General features: G+C 44.6%; 2 protein-coding genes across 3 annotated transcripts; one reads left to right on the top strand and one right to left on the bottom strand.

The window, feature by feature from the left end:
* Nucleotides 1-537: 537 nt before the first annotated feature.
* On the top strand, nt 538-2,941 carry LOC111872966 (group XIIA secretory phospholipase A2). The gene is made up of 3 exons (XM_023867292.2): nt 538-672; nt 1,697-1,868; nt 2,259-2,941. Exons 1-3 carry the CDS (start codon nt 538-540, stop codon nt 2,423-2,425), a joined length of 474 nt encoding a protein of 157 aa, XP_023723060.1. The 3' UTR covers nt 2,426-2,941.
* A 12,184-nt stretch (nt 2,942-15,125) lies between these two features.
* LOC111872965 lies at nt 15,126-24,766 on the bottom strand. 2 transcript variants are annotated; one of them, XM_033754899.1, is made up of 3 exons: nt 20,311-24,766; nt 17,136-17,301; nt 15,126-16,351 (listed from the first exon to the last, which is right to left on the bottom strand). In XM_033754899.1, exon 1 carries the CDS (start codon nt 22,844-22,846, stop codon nt 21,605-21,607), a length of 1,242 nt encoding a protein of 413 aa, XP_033610790.1. In that variant the 5' UTR covers nt 22,847-24,766; the 3' UTR covers nt 15,126-16,351; nt 17,136-17,301; nt 20,311-21,604. The 2 variants fall into 2 exon arrangements, with proteins under 2 accessions (XP_033610790.1, XP_033610791.1); XM_033754900.1 differs by lacking the exon at nt 17,136-17,301.
* Nucleotides 24,767-25,260: the final 494 nt, after the last annotated feature.

The following is a 25,260-nucleotide window of genomic DNA, read 5'->3' as shown; positions in this document are numbered from 1 at the left end:
GAATTCAAGAAGATACAGGCCGCCAATGCGTCAGAGGGACCAGCCTCGAAGGTCGCCAGGACGACCACCTCAGGAACGATGGGAACAGAAAAGGGATCGGGTTCGATCCCCGATCACGTGTTTCGCGTGTGGACGACACGGCCACATCGCAAGAGATTGTGAGGCGAGAAGAAAGCCCACAACAGAGAGGGGGCAGCACTGCCCAAACTAACTTCGGCGGTAGAGAACCCCGTCGCCCGCCGAAGAGAAGCCGCGTGCATCCCACTCGCGAGGACGCGAGAGAACAACGAACTATGCATTGAAAAGAAGGTCCAAGGGACGAAACATGAATTAGTCATTGATACAGGAACGGACGTGAGTTGAGTCCAATCCTACGTGGGGGATGCGCCCACGCAGGAAATTGGAGACGCGGTTAGGGGTATAACCTGAGAAGAATTAGAAATTGAAGGTTCCAGGAAATCAGAATTTTTGATAGGAGTCAGAGGGTACGCCCACGAATTTGTAGTAGCACCCTTCCCGGTTAAGAAGGACGGGATTATGGGACTTGATTTGCTGACAGTGTTGAGAGCCAACATAGACGTAGCCGCCTGGGAAATAACCCTGGACGGCCAGAAAATTAGACTGGCAAATCACCCGTTAGGTGGGAGAAAGGAGAACCGACAGCAACTGTCGGTATGTCGGACGGATCTGCTACCTCCGACAAATACAGAGGAAAGGCCACAGATCGCTCCAAGGACGACCACAGAGCCGAGAAGACCGACAGTGGAAGCGATAAGGGAGGGGCCGCAATCAAACCCACCAGTACAGAATTGCAGAGTGAGAAAGAACAAGTGGAGGAACCCCACCAGCGGCAGGCAGTGTTGCCACAAACAATACATCTTGAGCCTCGAACACTCTTGATTACGAGGGCTAAGATCACAGATCTACAATTAAAAGCCTCCCCGAAAGCATCCCTTAAGGGACTGGGTCATGCAGAACCCGTAGAAATACCACTTACGAGGGATTTATGTAGCTCGTACAGTTTCCAATAGTTTTACAAGTTTGAACTTAGTCGACAGCGAGCAACACAAGACGCGTAAACAGGTTGAAGAACTCGCTGACAAAGACAAGAGTCAAAGTCCGAACGAGACAGTTTACTGTACTGCCCAGCTGGTCAACACGAGCGGAGATTGGATCACGTTCAGGAAGGAACGAAAGTCACTGACGTATATGACGTCAAGGCAAAACACCTCAGAAATGACGTCACGCAGAGTGACATGAACAAAGGCCTGAATGTATTAAGGGCGGATCGGGACTCGCCCTACCGTCTGACACAAGGGACGGAGATGAGAGTTCCAGCGGACCGTGAGCTGGAAGCTTACGAAAGGAGGCAAGCGCACGAGGGCGCGTGGCCAGATTGGCCGGAGAAATGAGACGAGCTCACAGGACGGCTAGGAGAAGGCTGAGCTAGGTAAGAAGAGACCAGCATGCTCGCTACGATAAGAGCGCAAAGACGGTGGAATACCGCCCAGGTCAGCTGGTGTACCGCAAACAGATGGTCCGAGCAAGGAAACTGGACCCAAAATGGATAGGACCGTATAGAGTGATACGGAAGGTCTCTGACCTAATTTACAGAATCCAGATAGGAAAGAGGGAGGCAAACCTCCATGTCGAACAGTTGAAATTTTATTAACCACATTTCCAAAATTCTTTTCAGATACCTGTGGACAGGTTGCCAGTGTATGATATGGTGACCTGCTGCAACGACCATGACATATGCTACGACACATGCGGGGAAAAGAAAGAACTGTGCGATTTTGAGTTTAAGAAATGCTTGTACACAGCATGTAGAAGAAATGATATTGTGTCTGGTCTGACAGGAGGGAAAGGTATGAACAACATGTGTAAACGGACACCATCATTAAATCTTCTGCCTTACATAAGGTATAAGGTAAGGCGGCCCCTGTGTTTGATTAAGCACCATGCAGTGAAAACTGGTAGTTGAGAGGAAGTAAAGCTCCACACATTCTTAACCTTGGCACTAGATAGATGTGAGTGGTCAGCTTCATGCTCCAGCTGCTTTACCCCTGAGGAAATGACTTGTGATACTCATTGGATGGGAGGCTGGATGCTCTGAAGAAGAGAAAAAATGTCCCCCCCCATCAAATCTAATTCAATTTAGTGATATTCGTCTCTCTGATACGTCATTTCAGTAAGTAGAATAGGACCTTTGTTAATGTTTTTGTGTATTTTCATACTTCAGAGTATGGTACACTGATCATTAACATTGCATCTGCTTTCAGGATGTAAGGTAGTAGCCAAGCTTTCATTCACTGCTACAATGACATTAGGTTGCAAGTCATACCTAGACAGTCAGGAGGAGGCATGCACCTGCATTCCAAGGAAGAAGAAGTACACGAGAGGTGGCAAGTCTGGCGAGCTGTAGAAAGTTGTGCCATACTGTCATGTCAGCAATACCGGCAGCTACATTGATTAAATACACAACAGGATGCAAGAAACAATTAAAAATGTGATGTGTTCATGGTTTGCCAATGGAAGTATTAATACTCATAACTGTGGCCTGTTAAAGTACTTTATTGATTTCTGTGTCCACCTATTCATTATTTTAATCCTTTTTTAGATGATGTAACACTCATTCTTTGCCAGTTAAAATTATATTGTTATAAACTCCTGTGGGTAGCCCAATGTGGACTTTGAGTCACGATCCGTACGCAAATTCTAAAAGAGAAGGCATCCAAGCAGTCTTTTTAGCGATCTCAAACCTCGCGGCCAGAAGTTGAATGTAGTGTGTTGGTGTCGTCCACTATGGACAAGAGTTGAATAAAGTGTCTGGTGCAACAAAGTGCGTGTGTGTTGTAACAGGAGTTCCCACTTCCCTTTCTGAGCGACGCCCTGCCAAACGGCCTGAGGACCGAATCTCAGCTCTACCGGCAGAACTAGCTACCCTCGTATCCATCCTTCATACCTCCCATAAATCTGTAAACTGATGATAGCAGTTTACTGGCGCCCAATTCAAACCCATCCCCGTAAAGATCAGAGATCTGAAAATAGGGTAAGTTAAGCAGGGTAAAGGCAGCGGTAGCCGCCGTCGCCCGTAGCAGTCCAGCAGCCAGCGGCTGAAGACCAAAGACGCTCAACGTAAGGGTTAAATGTGGATTAAAGCAAAGATGGTGTCAAACGTGTAGACGACGATTAGAGACTACAGCATCCTTCCAGCAACTGTATATACTTACATAGTTGTGTGTTTTGATGTAGAGTGATGCATGTGTTTTGTATGGGGCTTGGGTCCCTTGAGCAGCAGAGGTATATTGTATAATTACTACCAAAGCAATAAAACATATTGTGATAAACTGCTGTTGATTATTCTCAAAGTTTCATTTTTTGCACATCTATCCACTTAACATATTAAAGCAAAGATGGAGGCAAACGTGTAGACGACGATTAAAACAAAGTGGAGCGACAATGAATGGGGCATGATATCTCAGCAAAGGAAGGATGAGGAGGAGAGGAGCCACATACACCACGCTTAACTTCGCCAACAACCAACACCAAACACCAGGGTCATCGCAACAGCAACATACTACAAAGGGTTAGGACGGCCGGAACTACAAACTAGTAATCAAACGAAGGTTGTCGAGACATAACTCACAGGTTAGTGTCTAAGAGTGAAAATGGCGAGCCGATCCCTTCGTAACCACACAGTAGAGGGACAGCAGGAGGACCAGAAATTACCGGCTGCGGAGAGTGCCAGTGCAAACTGCAGCGAACCATCAGAGATCTTAGGCAATCTAGGCGAGATAGAAGGACAATCGCTCAGCTCACCACAGGAGTCAGAGTTAGTGTCCCAACCAGATGTGTTAACTGTAGAGCATCAAGTTCCCAGCCTCACACTCCAGGGGCCACGGACGAACTTAAACAAATGCTGGCTGGATTCATGACCGTGATCCAGGAAAGCAATACACAGTATCAGGAGTCAATTGGGGCAAACATAGGCAGTGTCCGAGCAGATCTTAAAGCGGAAAGTAAAAACCTAATCCAACAATTTGAGAGGCAAAACCAGGAGGCTAGGCGAGAATTTATGGCACAGTTAGACGCAGAAGCCCGGCGAGTAACCAGCCTAGTTTCTAAGATGCAAAAAGAGACCGAATTGGAATTAGGAGGGGTGAAAAAGCAGGTGATAGACATTAGTACTGACTTCGAGACCAGGTTAGAGCACGCCAGCACTAACACTCAACTGGTGATTAACGAGTTGTCGGACCAGACTGCAGCACACAGGTCCGAGGTAGACGCCAGCTTGGCCAACTTAGGGCAAGAGGTAGACTGCAGATTCACACGCCAGAAGGAGAGACTAGAGGAAATTGCCCAAGCGTCCATCCAGGAGAAATCCGAGGTGGATTGCAAACTTGATAAGATTAACGAAAAGGTAATAACCTTAGAAGGAAAATTTCATGCACTGTCGAATAGGCAGCATTTGGCAGCCGATGTGCTCGAAATGGGCCACGGCACAACTTCTCCTTCCGACGTGCGTCAGAATGACCAGTCCCCAGTTCCAGTAGATACTAGTGGTAACAATGGGATGACTAGTGGGAATGGTAGTTGCTCTTGCCAGTCGACTCATTGTAACGTAGTTACTAATAGTGCCATGAATGTATGTAGTGTGAATGGGCCTACGGAACAAGCAGCTGTGTGGAGTTTCTTAAGTAGTGTTGAACTTCCGTTACCGTTTGACGACACCACGGACACAAACCCGGTATTTTATCTCCGGCGTTTGGAGGAATTTTTTGAATTAAAAAATTTGCAGCAGGCTTTACATTTAGCCGTTGCCTGCAGATCCGTGGTCGGGCAGATGGGTAAACAGTGGACAGAGGCAGGTAGCTGGAATCTAACCAATTACCAGTCATTCAAAGTGGCATTTTTGGGTTATTGGTGGTCGCCAGTTCTTCAGAATTTAATTAGGTGTAGTTTGTACCAAGCAAAGTACAATAGGAAGTCAAGCTTGTCATTATCGGGGCATTTTTGAAGTACGCTACCATTGCCACTTATCTAGATCCATGGCCTAGCGACTGAGAAATAGTGGAAGCTCTATGCCACCATTTCCCGATAGGAATGCAAAGGGTTATGTTGGCTACCCAGTTCTGCACTGTTGAGGAAACCCTCGATTTACTAAAAAGGGTGGAACTTATGGAGTTCGATGGAGGGTTCCTGAGGCCCCAGAACCAGCCCCAATCCCAGAATCCCAACGGCGCAAGACCAGGTAATCAACAAGCAAGAAATGACAAAAGGGGTGGAACCCAAAACCAGGTCAGACAAGTCCAGTTCTCACTATCCCGAAACCGTTACAATGGCAATAGGAGACATAACAATAATTACCAGAACTACAACAGAGACAGGGATAGAGAATCCCAGGGTGGAAGCTCCAAGCCCCTTAAACTGAATGTGCCCCCGTTCACAGGACAGGGACAGACGCAGACTAACAACTCCAGTAACCATTCAGAAAACTGATGACAGGAGTCATTAGGGACCAAATGGCCCCCATGCTAGGACCCAGCATTTTTCCAGGTCCACCCAGCCTAACCAAATTGACTAAAGGCCAACTAGAGCCTGAATTAAGGTGTAATTTCGAAGGAACTACGAGATGTATAGTACTTTTCATTAATGAAGCTAATTGAGGACACAGCCCTCAGATTGAAATTAAGATTTCAGAAATTGTTTAGATTAACGCGATATTGGATTCAGGCAGCGAGGTAAACCTACTGTAAGAGGGAGTTTATGAAGAGTTCATAAGGACGGGTTTAAGAATGCCCATATTACAAGTAGAAAATGTAGTGCTCATGACAGCTTTCGGCAGAAGATCCAAAAAGATTCGTCGGCAAGCGCTAATCGATTTTTCGATAGGCCAAGATTTCTTAGAGGGAGTGCTTTTATTGTCTTCTCAGTTAGTTAGTTAGTTAGTTAGTTATTGGAGAGGGTGGGTTTCCCCATGCACTTAAGACCAGTATTGGTCCAATGTGCTTCCCTCTATGATATTCTAAAAGTCTCTATACCCTACCGATATTGGTGCATGCCATCAGTCACAACCGAGCCGGCAAGTTCGGCCTCTATTGGCTTGGAGGTATCTTTAATGCTTCCCCCATCTATCAGAGGCTTTAGAGACTACTGTTGGGCAGGAAACATCCTTGAATTTGGCTCAGTGACCTCCTTTGGAGATATGAGGTTCTTTTACGTGCCGTAAAGCTACGACACGGGACCCACGGCTTAAAGTCCCTCCCGGAGGACTTGTTCCCCGAATTTTTCGGCCCTTTAAAAAACCACGACCTCCGCCGGGTTTGAACCTGCGTACCACGAGTCATGAGGTGGGAACGTTACCTCTAGACTACAGAGGCCGCTTGTCTTCCCAGTTAACTAATGACGCTATCATTGGATGTCAATTTTTGATGGAATATGGTTTCAGGATTAACTTTGACACTAGGACGTTCAGTTATGTAAGAGATGGCACAATTACTGAAGAGTCGTTTGTTATTAAGGAAAGGTTGACTGAAGCAGACAGTGATGATCGAAGGGTGAAAAGGGAACCTTCTTACCCACTCCACTTTTTAGCAGGTCAGCAACCCCTAAACCCACCAGCTGACTGTGTACCACCTTCCCCCACCAGGACAGTTCACAGCTGCTCTAGGGCTCCACACGAGCAGACTGTAATAGGCAGTGAGTTGTTACTACGCACTCTATTCGGTTTGAAGACCGAAAGAATGTTAGGTGACGTATCAAGGGACGAGGATTCCCTAATTCACGGCGTTGTTTGCGACCGAATGATAAATGAAGCCAGGTGTGCTCATATGGATAAGGCTGCAAGTGGAAGTGGCCATAGCAGAGATTCTGCTAATCGAGTCTTACAGGTGGTAAGAAATTTACACTTGTGCAAGAAGTATTTGATGACCCCCCTCGTTGGTGTCTCCACCTTATCGTGGTGAGGGGGTTTGAGTATGCCAAGGACCCTGAGAGCTATACCAGCGGTAGCGTAGCTACTGGCAGGGCCTCCCTTGCTGGACAGGTCAAAGGGTAGGCATCAGACGAAGAGAGACACCAAAAACCAAAAACTGATGCCGGAAGCAGCGTCATCAGCAGCGACTTGAAGCACAGAGCAAATGATGCTCGAGATGGTTGAAGTTCGTATAGCAGCAGGCGTGACCAGAGTGGTTTGAACGGCTGCTGTACTGCGATGTGGAAAGCAAATGGAAAAACTACCACATTATCACTTTTCCTGGATAGTCTCTTTCAAAAACAGAAGATCGCATTAAGTGGAGGAACTGTTTTGGAAGAAGCTGTGGACCTGTCGTCTGACAGATTACTGATGAATGAGAAGAGGAATGCAAATACACATGTCCAGATGGTATGTATTTTATTGATTTGCAGGATATGTAGAATAGCATTGTAAGTAGGCATGGAGCGAAGGTAAGAAGGAAAGTAGAACAGCAGCTGGAAGTACATGTATTCACGTCATGGATACCACTTGGATCAGCTTGAATTGAAGTATGAAGAATGTGTAGGATGTTCATCAAATTGCGTGTTTTCAGGTGGTGATGCAATGCAAAACAAGTATCACAAGCCCTGTAGCAATGGCTGTGGCTCCTTTTGGATTTCAGGTTAGACTTGTGTTAACAGACCAGTCTATTTTTATACTTTTTAAAAACTTACATGCAAAGCAGCACATCTTTATAATATGATGATTAGTTCTGTTATTTATGTTGCTGGAGTGGTTTCTGTTATTCTATAATAAAATTCAAAATTCAGAAGGTTGGTTAGGTTTCAGTATAACCCTTGCACCGGTACCTATGTTGATCTATTGTGCTTAGTTTTGAACTAAATAATAAGTAAGAAACTATACTCATAACATTAAAATGTCTGTATTGTGAACCATATTTTGTTATTAACCACATTTCCAAAATTCTTTTCAGATACCTGCAAAAAGGTTGCGAGTGAATGATATGGTGTGTGGCCGTTTTGTTTATAGCTACAAGGAATTAAATATACTGGAATTGTAAAGCGTGGTACATGAGCTTGAATTGCACTCAGAAGGCTGCTTTTGACTGCGCGATTTGAAATGTTTGCAAATTCTGGGACTGACAGAGACGGAAGAGGTCTCCTGATTATGAGTGTTGAGAAATTAAGCCGATGGTGGCGTTAGCGCCTAAGGCCTTCTGGTGGATGACGCAGTCAGGCTTGTGTGGACGCTATGGACACCTCAGAAGAGTAACATATGCTGAGTGACAAAGGTACGACTGGTTCGGCCCTTGTGTATTTAAGCCAGTAGGCGGTGAATTTAGTTGTATTCATGTATCAAAACCAAAGGAGGCTTGGTTACGCCCTCCGGAATCAGAGAGAGAGAGAGAGTGTTTACAAAAATACCAAATTGTAATAACCAAATAAATAAATAACTTGGTGCTGGTAACTACAAGGGTGTGTGTATTAAGTGTTGTGCTGCTGTTTGAGAGAGGCCTGTAAAGACCCTGAGAAGTTTTCTCGTGCCACCACGATAAGTAAAATCTGAAGGTTGACGGGACACGAATAGCTGAGTGTGCCCAGTTAACAAGAGAGGACAGCGTAGCCTGCCCAGTGAGCAGCAGAGTGTAGCGTGAGAGTATAACCACAAAGGGGAAGCAACCGAACGAGTCAACACGAAGCGACACCGAGCAGAGCTGAATTGGAGACCACAGAGAGGACGGCTACAGTATGGCGCTGAACTCGCAGCATGATGTCTCTGCGAAGACAGGAGCAGCAATCCCCCAGTGAAACACCAAAACAACTAAGCGCAAGTAACGACAAATGAACTGGTTGGTGCTAACAAGTAAATAATACTAAAGGTTAGGAATTATGTCTCAAAAACTTCTGCGAAGTAGGATTGTGGATATGTTGTCAGAGTAGATGGACTTAGGTTCGAGGGAAGGATCCCAGGACGGGCCATCAGACCAACTAGATCCAATAGACAGAATGCAGGGACCAGAACTAACTATGAATGAAGATTTCGAAACTGGTAGTAGCAGAAGGGGCCTAGAGGTTACTTAGCTTTCCCCACTGGTAGAAGTTGAGAAAAGCGATAGTTTTAAGTTGCAGGACTTAATGGCAAATATCCAGGTACTGTTTTGAAAGGAGAAGGTGGAGGCCGAGGAAAGAGCTAGGTGATCAGAGGAGAATGTTCAGAAATTGTTTGAGAGTTTGGAAAATTGCCAGAAAGAAATGCGAGAAAAGTTATAAGCTCAAATAACAGGAGTTAGGGATGGTGTCAGGCTAACCTGGTGGAAATAGATAAAAGGCTAGTACAGATGCAAGAGAGTGGGGAAAGGTAATTGCGGGAACAAATAAACAAAGTGCGTCAGGGCTGCCAAAGGTCGCATGACCAGCTAAGGGAAAAGCTTTCTGCCGAGTTAACCAGGGAAATAAGACAAATGTGAGAAGCATGGAATCAAAGAGAAGGAAGGTGGGAAAAAGAATTAACAGGGGCAAAAGAACAAATGGAAACAGATAAAAGGGGGCTTGAAGGAAAACTAAAGGAACTTACTGCTCACCATGACATAGTAAGTGAAAGTTTGCAACAACAAATGATAGCAAACAAAGAAAGGGCGGAAACTAGCATTGCTGAAGTGAGTAAAGATGTGTCGAGCTTGAGCTTAGGTTTGCACCAAGCCCAAGAAAAGATAGAGAGGTTGACCACAGTGAGAAGTGAGGTGGCCGGTTTGAGCTTAATCTTACAACAGATTCAGGAGAAATTAGTTCGGACGAAGCTTCGAGGCGGCTAGGGGAGAGCGCTTCTCAGATTGAGCAACGAATCAGTATTGGTCAGCTTAGAACCAATAAAAAACTATAGAGAATTGAGCAAGAAGTAACAAAGTTAAGGCAAGGATTAGGGAAATCAATTTTCGTTGCAGACTCTTGCTACTCCCCTACTTGCTCGAAGAGAAACTGTTACAGATACTGTGATTGATTCAGGTGGAGCAAATGTAGAGAATATTTGTGAAGAGCTGTCAGGAGCATTCAGGGGAAACATTGGTTTTGAGAGTGGAGAATTTCCACTGCCCTTATTTGATGAAAATGCTGGCGTCAATCCTATGTCGCACTTAAGACATTTGGAAGAGCTCTTTCAGTTTAGGGGGATTCCGCAACGACGCTGGTTGACCATGGCAAAACGGTCAATGACAGGCCCGATGTCAAAACAATGGATGGAGGCCAGAAGCCTTCAATTCACTGACTACAAACAATTCAAGGCCGAATTTTTAGCTACTTGGTGGTCGCCGGTCCAACAAGGACCGATAAGGTGCAGCCTGTATCAAAGTAAATACGACAAGGGAGCGGGTTTGTCCTTATCCGCCCATTTTTTGAAATACGTAAATTTAGCGTTGTATTTAGAGCCCAAGCTAACGGACAGTGAGATTATTGAGGCTGTTAGATGCCACTACCCCCCAGAAACCCAGAGGTCACTGGCGAGCAATCGGTTAAGCACTATAGCTGAGGCACTTGAGGTACTAAAAAGATTGGAGTTGATAGAGGAGAGGGCAACGGCTCCTACAGCGGAAACCCGGATTGCCCCAAACCGACCAAGTTCTCCCCCAACTGGAATGGGAAATGATAGATATAGGGGGCACCCTCCAGTAAGACAAGTACAAGAGTACACCCCTAGGAATAGAGGCGGATAGCGCAGTCCCCGAGGTGGAGGATCTTATATGGGAAGAAACGATAGGGTGGAAGGAGAAAGAGTTAGGGAAGAGGAGGTACCGAATAGGGACCAGGCCCGCCAGGAAAGAGAAAGGGACCCTAGGAATAGGCGGCAGGGAGGTCCTGAGGAAAACCAGAACTGGGAAGCCTTGAGGACCGAATAGCTTCCGTCATTAGCGAACAAAGAAATTTAGGTCCACCAGATAATTCAATAATAAGGGATGAAGAAGACAATGAGGAAGGAAGTTCCGAGCCGATGATATTGTTTATAAATGAGGAAGTTTTGAGTAAGAGTCCCCAGGTCAAGGTTAATTTTGGAGACGAACTGAGTCTCCGGAAGTGAGGTTAACCTAATATCACAAGAAGCTTTCGATAAATTAAATAACGTTCGAGTGAACTTATTGACGTTGCCAGTGCAAGGGGTTAGTTTAGTAACCTCTTTTGGGAAACGATCCAAGAAAATCAAGTTACAAACTTTGCTGGAGTTTAATGTGGGGAATGACAAGTTTGAAGCTGTGTTTTTGGTTTCCCCGCAACTTACTAATGAATTGATATTGGGATGCAGTTTTTTGGAAGACTATAAGATGCAATTATGTTTTGATGTTGAGGCGTTGGAGTATGCAAGGGAAGGGGAGAGACGGAGTTTTAAGTTCGAACCCGAGGGGGTCGTTGAGAATAATGAAACAGAATTGTCAGAGGCTGGTACTATTAAAGAGACAGCTGATGAGGAAACACCCTATGCTGATATGAGTTTTGAGGAAGCGAAGGCTGTTAGGATAACTACAACAAGGAACGCGAGTTTAGATAAGCCACACTCGCAACTGGAGGAGGCAAGCAACGCTAGCTGTCGCGCGGTAGGCTTTAGCGGTAGTCAGCAACAAGGAAGTTTGAATCCCGGAGACCCTAGAGACATAAGTAAGGAGGAATTATTAAGAGTAGTGGGACAAAGTGTACTCTTGGACCCAGAGCAAAAGTCCCGGGTGTATAATATGACCAAGAGGCCGGGGAAATGTCATTTATTGAAGTATGAATTTCAGGTAAAGTCGGATCAACCATTAAGGTCGTTTTCTAGACCGGTACCTTTCGCGTTAAGACTGGCAGTAAAAGCCCAAATCCAGAGTATGATGCAGGATGATATCCTAGAACTGAGCCATTCCGACGTATTAAACCCCTTAACAGTAGTTCCTAGGGAAGGGAAGAAACCTCGCATATGCGTGGGCACTAGGAAAATAAACCAACACACCGTGCCAGATTATGGAAGGGCCCCCTCATTACAGGAGTTACTACAAAGATTTGAAGGGGCTAGGTACTTATCTTCACTAGATTTGAGTTCTGCCTACTTACAGGTGCAGCTGCACGAAAATTCTAGGAAGTATACCGCCTTCCTATATGAATCTGTAGTTTATCAGTATAAAAGGGCTCTGTGTGGATTTAAAAATTCATTGTCTGCCTTTATGAGAGCACTTAGGCTAGCCCTAGGGGATGATAGAGAGAGTTTTGTCACTGTTTATGTTGACGATATTCTAATTTATTCCAGGACTTTTGAGGAACATTTGTTGCATCTGGACATAATTATTGGGAAATTAACTGGAGCATGATTTACGTTGAACGCCCTTAAGTGTAAATTTTGCACCAAGGAAGTTAAATTTTTGGGACACAGGATTAGTCTGGAAGGGGTATCTGCGGATTCAGATCGAATCGCAGCAATTTTGAACTACCCGCCTCCCAAAAATCAGAAGCAATGAAGGCAGTTCCTAGGAACGTGCAACTTCCACAACAGGTTTATTTTGAGATATTCGGAGTATGTGGCCCCATTATTACCGCTGTTGAAGAAAGGAGCAAGATGGGTGTAGACTTCTGAAATACAGCAAGCACTTGAGCGGTTACGGAGCTGTTTCGCTAACAGCCTACATTTGGCTCACCCATGCAAGGGCTTACCCTACGAGGTTTATACCGATGCGAGCAAAGTAGGCATTAGTGCAGTGCTAAGCCAAAAGGATGAAATGGGCAAAATATCAATAATTTCGACAGCCTCCAGGACGCTGATCAGTGTAGAGCAGAGGTATTCAGTTTGCAAACAAGAACTCTTAGCCGTGCTATATGCCTTAAAGAAATTTCGAGTATATGTTGTCGGCTATCCAATTACAGTTTACTCTGACAATCAAGCTTTATCCTTTTTAAGAAAATTCAGTTTAAGATCCGACCGTATAACTCAATGGGTGATGCAACTACAGGAATATGACCTACAGATTAAGCATGTCAGTGGGGCAAAGAATTTTTTTGCCGATGAGTGAAGTAGAAATCCTGTGGGTTTAACCCCGGAACTACGGAGGTCACAACAGGAAAAGCTAGAAATAAATGTAGCAAAGAATGATTTAGGAATTAACAAAGGTGTGATTAAGCAATTAAAGGATTTAGTAGGAATGCAACAATCCGATCCAGTTTTGCAGGGTATTGGGGATAAAGTGCGATTAGAACCGGCCACCCATGTTGACAAATACTCCTTTCAGCTAGGTATATTGTGTATGTTGTAAGAACGCCATGCTTTACCCGTATTGGAGGGTGATGATTCCGAAGTGTTTGGAGTTACAAATTATAGAATATGCACACCAGTTTTGGGGGCACCAGGGCACAGATAGATGTTTTAATCAGATTGCTTCTGTGTTTTTCATTAAGAATTTAGGAAGTATATTGCTGGTTGTGACATTTGTCAGAAGACCAAACACCCCAACAGAGCCATGAACACTGAGCAGCTGGCTCATTTACCCATGGAATCAGGTGAACTAGTAGCAATAGATTTGTATGGGTCATTACCAACTGGTCCAGGGGGAATGAAGTACTTGTTAGTTTGTTTGGAAGTTTTTACTAAACACGTGTCGTTATACCCCTTGAAAGCAGCTACCACTAAAAGCTGCCTTCGGAAGATTACCACTTGTTACACAGAACGAGTTATTAAACCCAAAGCCGTATTATCTGACCATGGATCCCAATTTACCAGTCCCCTATGGCGAAAAACCCTGCAGGAGTTGGGAATTATGGTTAAATATTCTCCCATAAGACACTCTCAAAGTAACCCTGCGGAACGAGTTATGAAAGAACTAGGTAAATATTTTAGGATCTACTGTTGCAAAACTCATAAGCAGTGGCCTGAATTAATACCTTATATTCAGACCTGGTTAAACGAGTCCATTAGTTAAGTTACAGAATACTCACCTATCGAACTTTTAGGGGGTGTAGCCCGAAGAGAACTTTTCAAACAAATCATCCAAAAATTGCTGGATAGGCCAAGGGAAGATTTGCCCAATAAGATTTTGAAGGCCTATGCCAGGATGAAGGAAAGGGCGGAAAAATGGAAAAGACAGGGAAGGCCTGCGAAAAATGAATGGAAGCCTCAAATTGGTGATCAGGTGTTGGTGAAGGGTGAACCAGTTTCGAGTGTGGACCGAGGTATGATAGGAAAATTTCAGAGGCCATACTGTTATATATGTGTATATGTATTATGCCAGAGTTGTATATGGGAATACCTGGTATAAACTGGGGTATATTAATATGTATATAGGGAACACCTAGTACGTAGTGAGCTGTTGTAAAAGGTAACTGACTTAATAGGGATTATTGCAAGTGAGATGCTTAAATGAAGGAAGGTGCACAATTAAAATAACTACTTTAAGTACATGAATGAAGAGAGGAAGAGACTATAAGATGACGAAATATTAAAAGATTGTAACTCGACCTCTCACCCGTAATATCATACCAAAATGTACTTGTTTTCAACCAGAAGACAATGACAATCATGCACTCCACAACCTCATAAATTTTGTCAAGTTCAATCAAAGTCCAGGAGGGTCGCACATACTGTAAGCAATAGAATGTTCTGGAAGTTTTCAAGCTGATGCAATGTAAGTTTAAGCTGATGTAATGTATGACGTTATTAGAGAATTAATGAGGAAGGAATATATACCCCCGACTGGGCGTTACGAGACGCTTTTTCGATCACGACAGTCTACGATCCGTCAGGACTGATTGTCTGATAGAGGAAGTCGGTGGCTGCCCAGGCTCAGGCAGTGTGTAAAACTGTTGTCTTAACTGTACATTTTCCTGTAAGAATTGCATTTTAATAGTTGTACATTAAACCACCTAGCTCTACCTCTGCTGTTGCTTGAAGCTACCCCGTACTGACTCCCGAGGGAACCGTTCGCCCTAGCCAACCTGTCTTGCTACTGGGATACAACATCGATTCCAGGTGCGGGATACAACAATACGAAGGTCCTTTTTGTATTAAGAAAGCTGTTATTCCATATATGTATGAACTACAAAATGAAGCTGGAAAATTTAAAGGATTGTACCATTTGAGTCATTTAAAACCTTATGTGCCAAAATGTCAAGAGTTGTAAATAAATAAATAATAAAAAAACCCCTCTTGTTTGATTAATCGGAGCCAAAGTAATATTAATTAGAAATAGTTTTGATCAATTGGTACAGGCTATTTAAAGTGAATTGCGAAACCTGTGATCCTTACACTGAATGGGAGTTGAGAAAGATTGCTGTACAGAGCTGGTACACTAGAAAGGCAGTAAAGTAATTGGATGCGCCAGTAGAGAGAGATAGTGTTCCAGGAATCAAGGGGTGCCCTGGAGATAAGCTAATATCATACCACTGTTTGCTACGAGTGTTATTATACAGGATGTTGCTTTTAATACGTTGTGACTAATTTGTAATTTGGATCATCTGAAACATGAAAAGAAAAAAAAAAATTTTCCCCTTTGAGTTTAAATTTCAAGGATTATTGTAGTTGTTATGGAGATTATTATCATGAGGTGACCAAATGAGTTTTCCCTTTATATTTTATATATACATATAAAGCAAAAGCTCAGTTGGGAGGTTGTGGCCGGTTTGTTTATAGCTACAAGGAATTAAATATACTGGAATTGCAAAGCATGGTACATGAGCCTGAATTGCACTCAGAAGGCTGCTTTTGACTGGGCGATTTGAAATGTTTGCAAATTCCGGGATTGACAGAGACGGAAAATGTCTCGTGATTATGAGTGTTGAGAAATTAAGCCGATGGTGGCGTTAGCGCCTAAGGCCTTCTGGTGGATGGCGCAGTCAGGCTTGTGTGGATGCTAGTAACATACGCTGAGTGACAAAGGTATGACCGGTTTGGCCCTCGAGTATTTAAGCCAGTAGGCGGTGAATTTAGTTGTATTCATGTATTGAAACCAAAGCAGGCTTGGTTACGCCCTCCGGAATCAGAGAGAGAGAGAGAGTGTGTACAAAAATACCAAATTGCAATAACCAAATAAATAAATAACTTGGTGCTGGTAACTACAAGGCTCTTGTTTGAGCGAGGCCTGCAAAGACCCTGAGAAGGTTTTGCGTGCTATATAAAAAAAAAAAAGTTGGTGACACACCTAGTAGCCGAGTGTGTCCAGGTAACAAGCGGGACGATGGAAGGCGACCCAGAAGGCAGCGGGGCGTGCGACGAGTATAGCTGCCAGGGGCTAGCAGCTCTACCCAGCTCACATCACTTGGTTGCGGAGCTGGGTGGGGCTAGCAGCTCTACCCAGCTCACATCACTTGGTTGCGGAGCAGCGGAGACGAAACGGCTACAGGTGACACGCTGCAATGATGATATTTGCTAGGACACCTATGGGCAAAATAAAGAACTGTGTGATTCCAACTTCAGGAAATGCCTCTACACAGCATGTGAAAGAAATGAGGTTGCGCCTGGTCAGACAGTAGGCAAAGGTATGAACAACATGCGTAAAGGGACACCATCATTAAATCTTCTGCCTTACATAAGGTATAAGGTAAGGCTGCCCCTGTGCTTGATTAAGCACCATGCAGTGAAAACTGGTAGTGGAGTGGAAGTAAAGCTCCACACATTCTTAACCTTGGCACTACATAGATGTGAGTGGTCAGCTTCATGCTCCAGCTGCTTTACTCCTGAGGAAATGACCTGTGATACTCATTGGATAGGAGGCTGGAAAGTACTTTATTGATTTCTGTGTCCACATATTCATTATTTTAATGCTTTTTTAGACGATGAAACACTCATTCTTTGAGAGTTAAAATTATAGTGTTATAAACTCTTGTGAGTAGCCCAACGTGGACTTTGAGTCACAGTTCTAGAACTACTTACTGTACTAGAGGCACAGTATTTATTGTATTGAGAATACAGGTTAAAACAATATTTTGGAGTTCAGTATCATGAAATCTTAAGTTTATTCACAGTTCAAAACTTCTTAATTTTTATGTTACATTTGGGATTCTCATGTTTGTTACTGTGAAGGGCTTGGTCTTTTGGGTTGTAACTCTGTGTATTTCAGAGAGAGAGCCCAAAATAGTGGAGGAACATAGGACCTCCATCTTCAGGATGAAAGAGTAAGCCAAACAAGAAACGAACAGAAGCAAGTGCAGGTTTAACTCACCTCAGTTCCTCGAAAACTTCAGTCTGTCACCAACCCACATGACATAATAACCCAGAAGGCTTCTAATTTTTGTATTTTAATTCTTTTAGGATGCTGAGATGAACCAGTGTTGTGAAAATGGTAATATATTTTGAAATTGATTGTACTGTAAATGTCAAAACAAATCCTGAAACAAATGAAAAAATGTGTAATATTCATCTGCATGATTGGTATGACTGCGTAGGAGAACCAAGCTACTGAGCTCTCCAGCTCTGTTGAAGGGATTTGACATTTTGACATTTCATTTGTTTTTCTTCTTCCTGAAATAAATTTATTGTGCTAGTCTTTTGTTCATATTGTAACCATTAATGTAAATAAAACTGTTGTAAGAATTACAGTACCAAAACCAGTATTCATGACAATGTTTGAAAATTTTGTGCAATTAATTTTGAAAAAGTTTTGAGTATGTTAATGTGTTTTAAACTGAGCGGGAGGGTGTGTGACAGTTTCTCATCAGCTGGTAAAGCATTTGCTCCTGCAGCACCACCTTTTCACTGTGATTGTGTTGTATTATTTATTGTAATTTCATTTTGTAATGTTTAGTTCCTTGTGACATGACAGTTGAGCATGCTGCCTCATATTTGTCTGTTTGACTTGTAACCGATCTGCCTACCCCAGCTCGATTTAATCTGGTAGAATGTTTGGATCCGGGTAAATTAACATATTTGGTTAGGTCTACTTGCAACATACCGCAAATGGACGAGAAGCACATAGGCTATTTCTTCTCCTCAAGAAGGAGTTTTAGCCCAAACTCTCCAGTGAAAAAGAAAATAAAAGAGAAAACGACGACCCAAGGCAGAAGCGGAACAAGAGAAGAAGACCCCTCGCAGCTTGGTTCTTTAGGGAGTCACATGAAATTTTACTTGTCTGTATCCTTGGAGAACACAATAAGTGACAGTTTTGAACCCATAACTCAACAGATGAGTGGTCTCCCAAGCCAATCGTAACATTTGTCAAGCTACTGACAGATTTTACATTAAGTTTTAGCGCCTAAATTCCCTGTAATCCCTAAGCGGATTGGGGGAATACTTAATCAGGGTACTCCCATTTTTTGAAAATGACCAATCCTCATAATTTCTGGAGATGACTTGTGGACCGAGGCGACTCCGAGAGTTGCGAGGAGAAGGCATTCAGGGAGTTGTATTAAATATCTCAAAACTATTCGGGAGCAAATTCTGCAAGGGGAGTCTATTCAAAATCCCAAACGATCCGGACGCAAATTCTAAATGAGAAGGCATCCAAGGAGTCTTTTTAGCGATCTCAAACCTCGTTGCCAGAAGTTGAATGTAGTGTGTTCGTGTCGTCCACTATGGACAAGAGCTGAATAAAGAAAGTGTCTTGTGCAACAAAGTGTGTGTGTGTGTTGTAACACGAGTTCCCACTTCCATTCCTGAGCGAGGACCTGCCAAACGGCCTGAGGACTGAATCTAAGCTCTACCGGCAGAACTAGCTACCCTCGACAGCTACCCCCTTATCCATCCTTCACACCTCCCATAAATCTGTAAACTGATGATAGCAGTTTACTGGCGCCCAATTCAAACCCATCCCCGTAAAGATCAGAGATCTGAAAATAGGGTAAGTTAAGCAGGGTAAAGGCAGCGGTAGCCGCCGTCGCCCGTAGCAGTCCAGCAGCCAGCGGCTGAAGACCAAAGACGCTCAACGTAAGGGTTAAATGTGGATTAAAGCAAAGATGGTGTCAAACGTGTAGACGACGATTAGAGACTACAGCATCCTTCCAGCAACTGTATATACTTACATAGTTGTGTGTTTTGATGTAGAGTGATGCATGTGTTTTGTATGGGGCTTGGGTCCCTTGAGCAGCAGAGGTATATTGTATAATTACTACCAAAGCAATAAAACATATTGTGATAAACTGCTGTTGATTATTCTCAAAGTTTCATTTTTTGCACATCTATCCACTTAACATATTTCATCTCTGAATGGTTTAACGAATTTTAATGAAATTCGGTATTTTTGAGTGTCTGCATTATAGTGATCAGAATAACTTAATTTGAAGATGTGAGGTTCTTATGGTGGTGACTATGAAGACTGCAGTTTAGTACCCTTCCATATTCGGGAGGTCTCAATTTATAATCTCAACCCAGACATCAGTTATTCTGATTCATGTTTTCCCTGGTTTTCCTTATTCCCTATAGGCAGATTCCAGGATAATAACTCAGATTAAGATAGGAGTGCTCCCATTTGCTTCCTCTACAATTTATTCTTCACCACTTCTACCAGCTGATGCTGTTTAGTCTGAGTGAAATAAACCACAAACAAAATAAGAATTATTTGTATCTTTTACAGCAGACGATCATTTTTTTCCCTTGCAGCTGCTAGATACAGTCCATGGTTACAGTTGGGAAGCAAGATTATAATAGGTGTGTAATAAGTAAGTTTTTGGAATTAAGTAAGTACTAATACAAGTCAAAAGGTTATGTTGAAGTCCCAATGAGGTCACTGGATTTTCTTCAATTAACGTAATCCTTCCAGCTGCGCTATGGCCCTGAGGTTGACTCAGCCTCTAACAGAAATGAGTACCAGGAATTAATTAAATAATTCCCCTGGGGAGTAAAGCGTGGCCGGTGTGTAAGGCTGACAACCTTACCGCCATCTTTGAGCCGAATGTCTACATAATGTGGGACCCTCAACGTCTCACAACCCTATGGGCCTTCACGGCCTCTTACATGTATATCTTTACTTTTACTTTTTATTTACTGTTATGCACTGAGCAACATCTCTCTGGTATGTAAGATTTGAGGCTTTCACGGCGGTGACTATGAAGAAAGCAGTCTTCTGGGATTTGGCGCCGTGTATATGTGGTGTTAACCGACGTTTCGGAGGATCGTATCGCCTCCATCTTCAGGGTAGAAGAAAAAGTGTAAGAATTCTGCAAGCGACAAGACCGTGAGAACGGTAGACACATTCTGTGTCTACCGTTCTCACTTACACTTTTTCTTCTACCCTGAAGATGGAGGCGATACGATCCTCCGAAACGTCGGTTAACACCACATATACACGGCGCCAAATCCCAGAAGACTGCTTTCTTCATCTCTCTGGTAGCTCCTAAACGTCACGGACTGTATTTAAACACCTCTTAATTTAACTTAATGTACAGCAACCACTTTCCACTTACATGCTTCCTTTGTGACGCCAAGAGACACGTGCCCCCACGCTCACTTTCTAGCAACCGTCCTGCTGCTCCCTGGCGAGCACAGGCACCACCATGTCACAACCTGAGAGATCCCGCCCTCAAGCGGCCACGGCTCCAACTACTTAGAATGGCTGCACTCAACATGCCGCCCACGTAATTTAAGCTACAAATTAGTTAACTAAGCAACAAGTCTCCACACAAATGAACACATCGGGTGATTCCCTGGGCACCCAGACAGTCCTCATCACTCACATGATGCGATCTGTTAATTTAGTTCGTCTTGGAACGGACAAATCTTCGTTATTGGCCTTGGGTAAGACCCCTTGCTGGTCCGCACAGTCACTACACGAACTAGGCCATCAGCCCCAGGATGGGTCTCCTCAATGACGCCTCTCGGCCAGGTGAGAGGAGCGTTATCTTCCTTCAGGAGCACCAGCCTTCCTGGTCGAAGATTAGGCTGGTTCTGCAACCACTTGGAACGCTGCTGGAGCTGGCCCAAGTAGTCTGCCGACCAGCGCCTCCAGATGAGCTGCCGGCACCGCTGGACCAGTTGCCATCTTGACAGATGTGAGGATGGCCTGACATGACAATCTGGTTCAGGGAAGGACATTAAGCGCTCACCAAACAAAAAATGCCCTGGAGTAAGGAACGCACAATCACCAGGACTGCTAGGTATTGGAATTATGGGCCTAGAGTTCATGCATGCCTCAATTTGCGTGAGCAGTGTGGTCATTTGTTCGAATGACAAAAGAGTGTTACCAGCTACCTTCTTCAGGTGAGTCTTCACTGATTTGACACCCGCTTCCCATGGTCCGCCGAAGTGAGGGGAGTGGGGGGGGATTAGATGTCACTCCATCCCTTCTTGAACTGCATATCTTGATATATCAGAAAGATGATCCCTTGAGCCTAGCAGTCGAGACATCTCGCTAAGCTGTCGTTTCGCTCCGGTAAAATATGTGCTGTTGTCACTGTACATCTGACTGCAGCGCCCATGTCTTGAAATGAACCTCCGTAATGCAGCAATGAAGGCTTCAATTGTCAAGTCGCTGACTAGTTCAATATGTATGGCCTTAGCCGCCATGCACACAAACAGGGCTGTATAGCATTTTCTCTGGGTTCTACTTCGAGGATTACCGTATTTCACTCGCAAGGGTCTGCCATAGTCCACACCACAATGGAAGAATGGCTTGCTTGGTGTGACGCGAGGTGCAGGCAGATGTCCCATTAGCTGCCTGGTGGCCTCGGCCTTCGTTTTGAAACGTGGCACACTTTCGGATCACTTGCTGACAACCGAGTGGCCATTAGTTATCCAGAATCGCAGTTGCAGCGATGCTAGAAGAAGTTGGCTTCCAGCATGCAGCAATCGTATGTGCTCATTCCACATCAACAGTTTGGTCACATGATGTTTGGATGGCAGGATGAGGGGGTGTTTCTGATCAAAGGGTATGTCAGCATTCTCCAGTCTACCGCCCACCCTCAACAGGTTGTTCCCATCCAGGAAGGGATGTAACATCAGAAGCTTGCTGTGAGAGGGTAATGCTTTCCCTTGCTGCAAACTCTGGATCTCCTGAGCAAACGATGAGTACTGTGTAATGCGAGCAATGACAATCAGCAACTTGTGAAGCTTGGTAGATGTCAGCGGTCCATGCCGGCCTGATGCTGCACCTTGTTTCAGCTTGTAGAGGAACCTGAGAACATAGGCAAAGACTCTTTGTAATTTTGCCCAACTGGAGAATCGCTCGAATAAGGATTCTATCTCTGAATAGACGGTGATGCAGCATAGCTTTACTCCTCGCCGTTTGGGAACCTTCTCGGGATCTGCTGGGGGCTGTGCTGGCCAGGAAGGTCCCACCCAACATAGCTGACTGCCTTGAAGTCGCCGTGGGTCCGTTCCTCTGGAGATGACGCCCGCAGGGTTGTCCTGTGATGCGACATGTCTCCAAGCTCGGTAAGCGGTTAGCCGTTGGATCTCCGCGACTCTGTTGGCCACATATGTTTTCCAAGTTGACAAGCACCCAGCTATCCAGGCTAAAACATATGTGGAGTCCGTCCAGTAAAAGCGTTGAACAATTTGTAGGTTGAGGGTCCTATGCATCTTATCTACTAACTGGCTTAAGAGAAGGGCGGCGTTCAGCTCCAGTCTTGGGAGCGACACCTGCTTCAATGGGGCCACTCTTGAGTTCAAAGATAACAGATGAAGTGTGATGGTTCCGTTTGGGCTTACGGAACATAGATAGACACATACCCCGTAGGCTCTTTCTGAGGCATTGGCAAAGCCATGAAGTTCTACAGTGATGCTTGTGCCAACTGCTGTGATTCTTCTGGGTATGCTAATCCTGTTGAGATCAGGCAGTCGTTGGTGAATTTCCTCCCAGTGCGTGGCAAGTTCTGAAGGCAACCTCGAGTCCCAATCCAGCTGTCGTTGCCAAAGGGTTTGAATGAATAACTTACACTGTACGATGACAGGTTCTAGTAATCCCAATGGGTCGTATATGGACGCTACATTAGCCAGCATCATTCTCTTCGTCCATGTCACATTCTTGTGCCTGCTGTCCACCACGCTGAATTGGAACAAGTCACTACTGGGATACCAGTGCAGTCCAAGAGTCTTCACTGCGCCCTCGTCAAGAGGAAGATTGCAGGTTCCCTGTGTCTCCTGAAGTGCGGCTGGAATGGCCTCCAAAATGTCTAGACTGTGGGATCGCCACTTCGGAATAGGGAACCCTCCACTCTTGAGCAATGATGTGACGTCGTCATAGAGCTGGATAGCTTAACTAACAATGTCTGTTCCTGTGAGCAGGTCGTCAACATAGAAGTCATTCTTAATTACTTCAGCTGCAGTTGGTTGTGTAGGTTGACCGTCACGCATCGTGTTGCCAGAAAAGGAGCTGCAGCGGTTCCGTAAGTTACGGTGGTCAGATGGTACATTTCTAACTGTTGACCTGGATGACTTTGCCACACGATTCTCTGGAGGTCTCTGTCGTCCTCATGCACTTGAATCTGTCGGTACATTTTCTCCGCGTCTGTGTGCGAAAGCGTAGTAATGTGGAGAACAGATCCTGCTGGATGGTTGGGCCTACCATCATCAAATCATTCAGCGAGACTGACGAGGTGGCTTTTGCTGATCCGTTAAAAGACTACTCTAACCTTGGTAGTGCTGCTTGTATTCTTTACTACCGCATGATGAGACATGTAATAGCAAGACCGATGCTGGTCAGTAAGGTCAATGAGTTCCATGTGCCCCAGTCGCAGGCACTCATCCATAAACTTGACATACTCATTCTTCAAATCTGGGTTTCTCAGTAATTGCCTTTCCGTGTACCCAAAGTTCTGGCTAGCAGTGGCAAGGGAGTCCCCAAGTTCTCCAACGTCTTGCTGTAAGGGTAGCCTCACTCTGAATCTGCCTGCATCATCACGGGTAACAGAGTTTGTGAAATGCTCTTCACACATGCTCTCTTCCTTGGACAGGTGGCGTGTCGTCAATTCTTCTTGCAGCCAGAATCGTTCCACTTGTGCATGCAAGTCATGAGTTGTGGTTAACAACGAGGTTGTTGCCGTCTTCCGTTGTCCCATGGAATGTGCAGGTATACATCCTGCCAAGACCCAACGGAGTATTCTGGAGTGTTGGGTGGCCCTGCCTGGATTGCTGTTCTGGCCTCAACACTTCAAAAAATACAGTTGCACCTAGCAGTAGATCTATGGCCCTTGGTTGGTAGAAGTGCGGATCTGCGAGAGGAATGTCGGTGGGCAATTCCCATCCTTCATAGTTGATTCTTGATGACGGTAATGATCTAGTGATCAGCGGCAGTACGGAACATACAATGCGCTTGGTGTAACTTCCGACGGTGGATTCGATCTGTAGTTGGCAGAAGTGAAGGGATTCCGTTGCCTGCATGTTGCTTATACCATTGATGGGGACAGAATGCTGATTTAGCTTGAGGCCCAACCTGTCCGCTAGGTCTCGAGACACCAGATTCATTGCTCAACATTGATGAGTTCTACCTTGACTATCCTTAATATTGACAACAGCGGTAGACAAAAGAACGTCCTTGTGAGGGGAAGCACGCCTTGATGTTGCAACAATGTTGTCTGTATTCTGCTCAACATGTAACAACGTGTGACGGGGTTTGTTGCAATTCCTACAGCTTCCTGAGTTGCAACTGTTGGCTCTGTGGTCACTTCGTAGGCAATTGTAGCAGAGGTTATGCCCCCCCTTACAAGGCTGATGGGACTATTGACGTTCAGGTTCTTGAATTTCACACACTTGTGCAGACTGTGTGAAGACGCGCATAACGGACAGGGGTGGGGGATGTGGTGACAAAGGATCGTCGCTGTCCTCTCAAGCTTGTCCCATGTTTCAAGTCCTCCTGGGCTCCCACAGCAGTCTTGTTCGATGAGACGATTTCCAGGGTCTGGCAGTTACTCTCCAGAAACTGAATAAGGTCCTTCAGGCTGGGGTACACTTTGCTTGAACTACTATTCTCCCACTGCTTCCTAAGATTTAGACTGATGCGCTCCAATATCAAGTGGAACAGTATGATTTTATGTAACGGTGTTTCGATTTTCAAAGCCTCCACTGCATTTAAGTTGCTGCAGAGTTGATTGATTAGTAACCTCAGCTCCTTAGGAGAATCGTGCCTTGCATTTGGCAGTCATTAATTCCTAGATATGTAGATCTGAGATGAGCCGCGGATTATGGTAACGACCACGGATCAAGTCCCACGCAACCTTAAAGTTGTCTTGAGATACAGGCAAATTTTCTATGAGATGGTGTGGCTCTCCAGTGAGGCATGATAATAAGTAATAATATCTCTGAATGTCTGTGAGCGCATAATTACTAACAATCAATGCTACAAATGTGTCGTAGAAATGCGTGAAATCTTGCACTGCACCACTGAATTTAGGTAGGGAAATCGTTGGAAGCTTCACTAT

Source organism: Cryptotermes secundus, unplaced genomic scaffold, assembly GCF_002891405.2.
Source record: "Cryptotermes secundus unplaced genomic scaffold, Csec_1.0 scaffold1157, whole genome shotgun sequence".
NCBI classification, from domain to species: Eukaryota; Metazoa; Arthropoda; class Insecta; order Blattodea; family Kalotermitidae; genus Cryptotermes; species Cryptotermes secundus.
The sequence above is the reverse complement of the archived record's forward strand: the minus strand, read 5'-3'. Positions and strand labels throughout refer to the sequence as shown.

Bases quoted from the DNA above. Each gene is read 5' to 3' on its own strand.
- LOC111872966 (XM_023867292.2), top strand. From the start codon at position 538: ATGGGACTTGATTTGCTGACAGTGTTGAGAGCCAACATAGACGTAGCC. The intron at 673-1,696 runs GTATGTCGGACG...AATTCTTTTCAG, and splicing joins AGAACCGACAGCAACTGTCG to ATACCTGTGGACAGGTTGCC. The intron at 1,869-2,258 runs GTATGAACAACA...TGGTACACTGAT, and splicing joins TGGTCTGACAGGAGGGAAAG to CATTAACATTGCATCTGCTT.
- LOC111872965 (XM_033754899.1), bottom strand. From the start codon at position 22,846: ATGATGCTGGCTAATGTAGCGTCCATATACGACCCATTGGGATTACTA.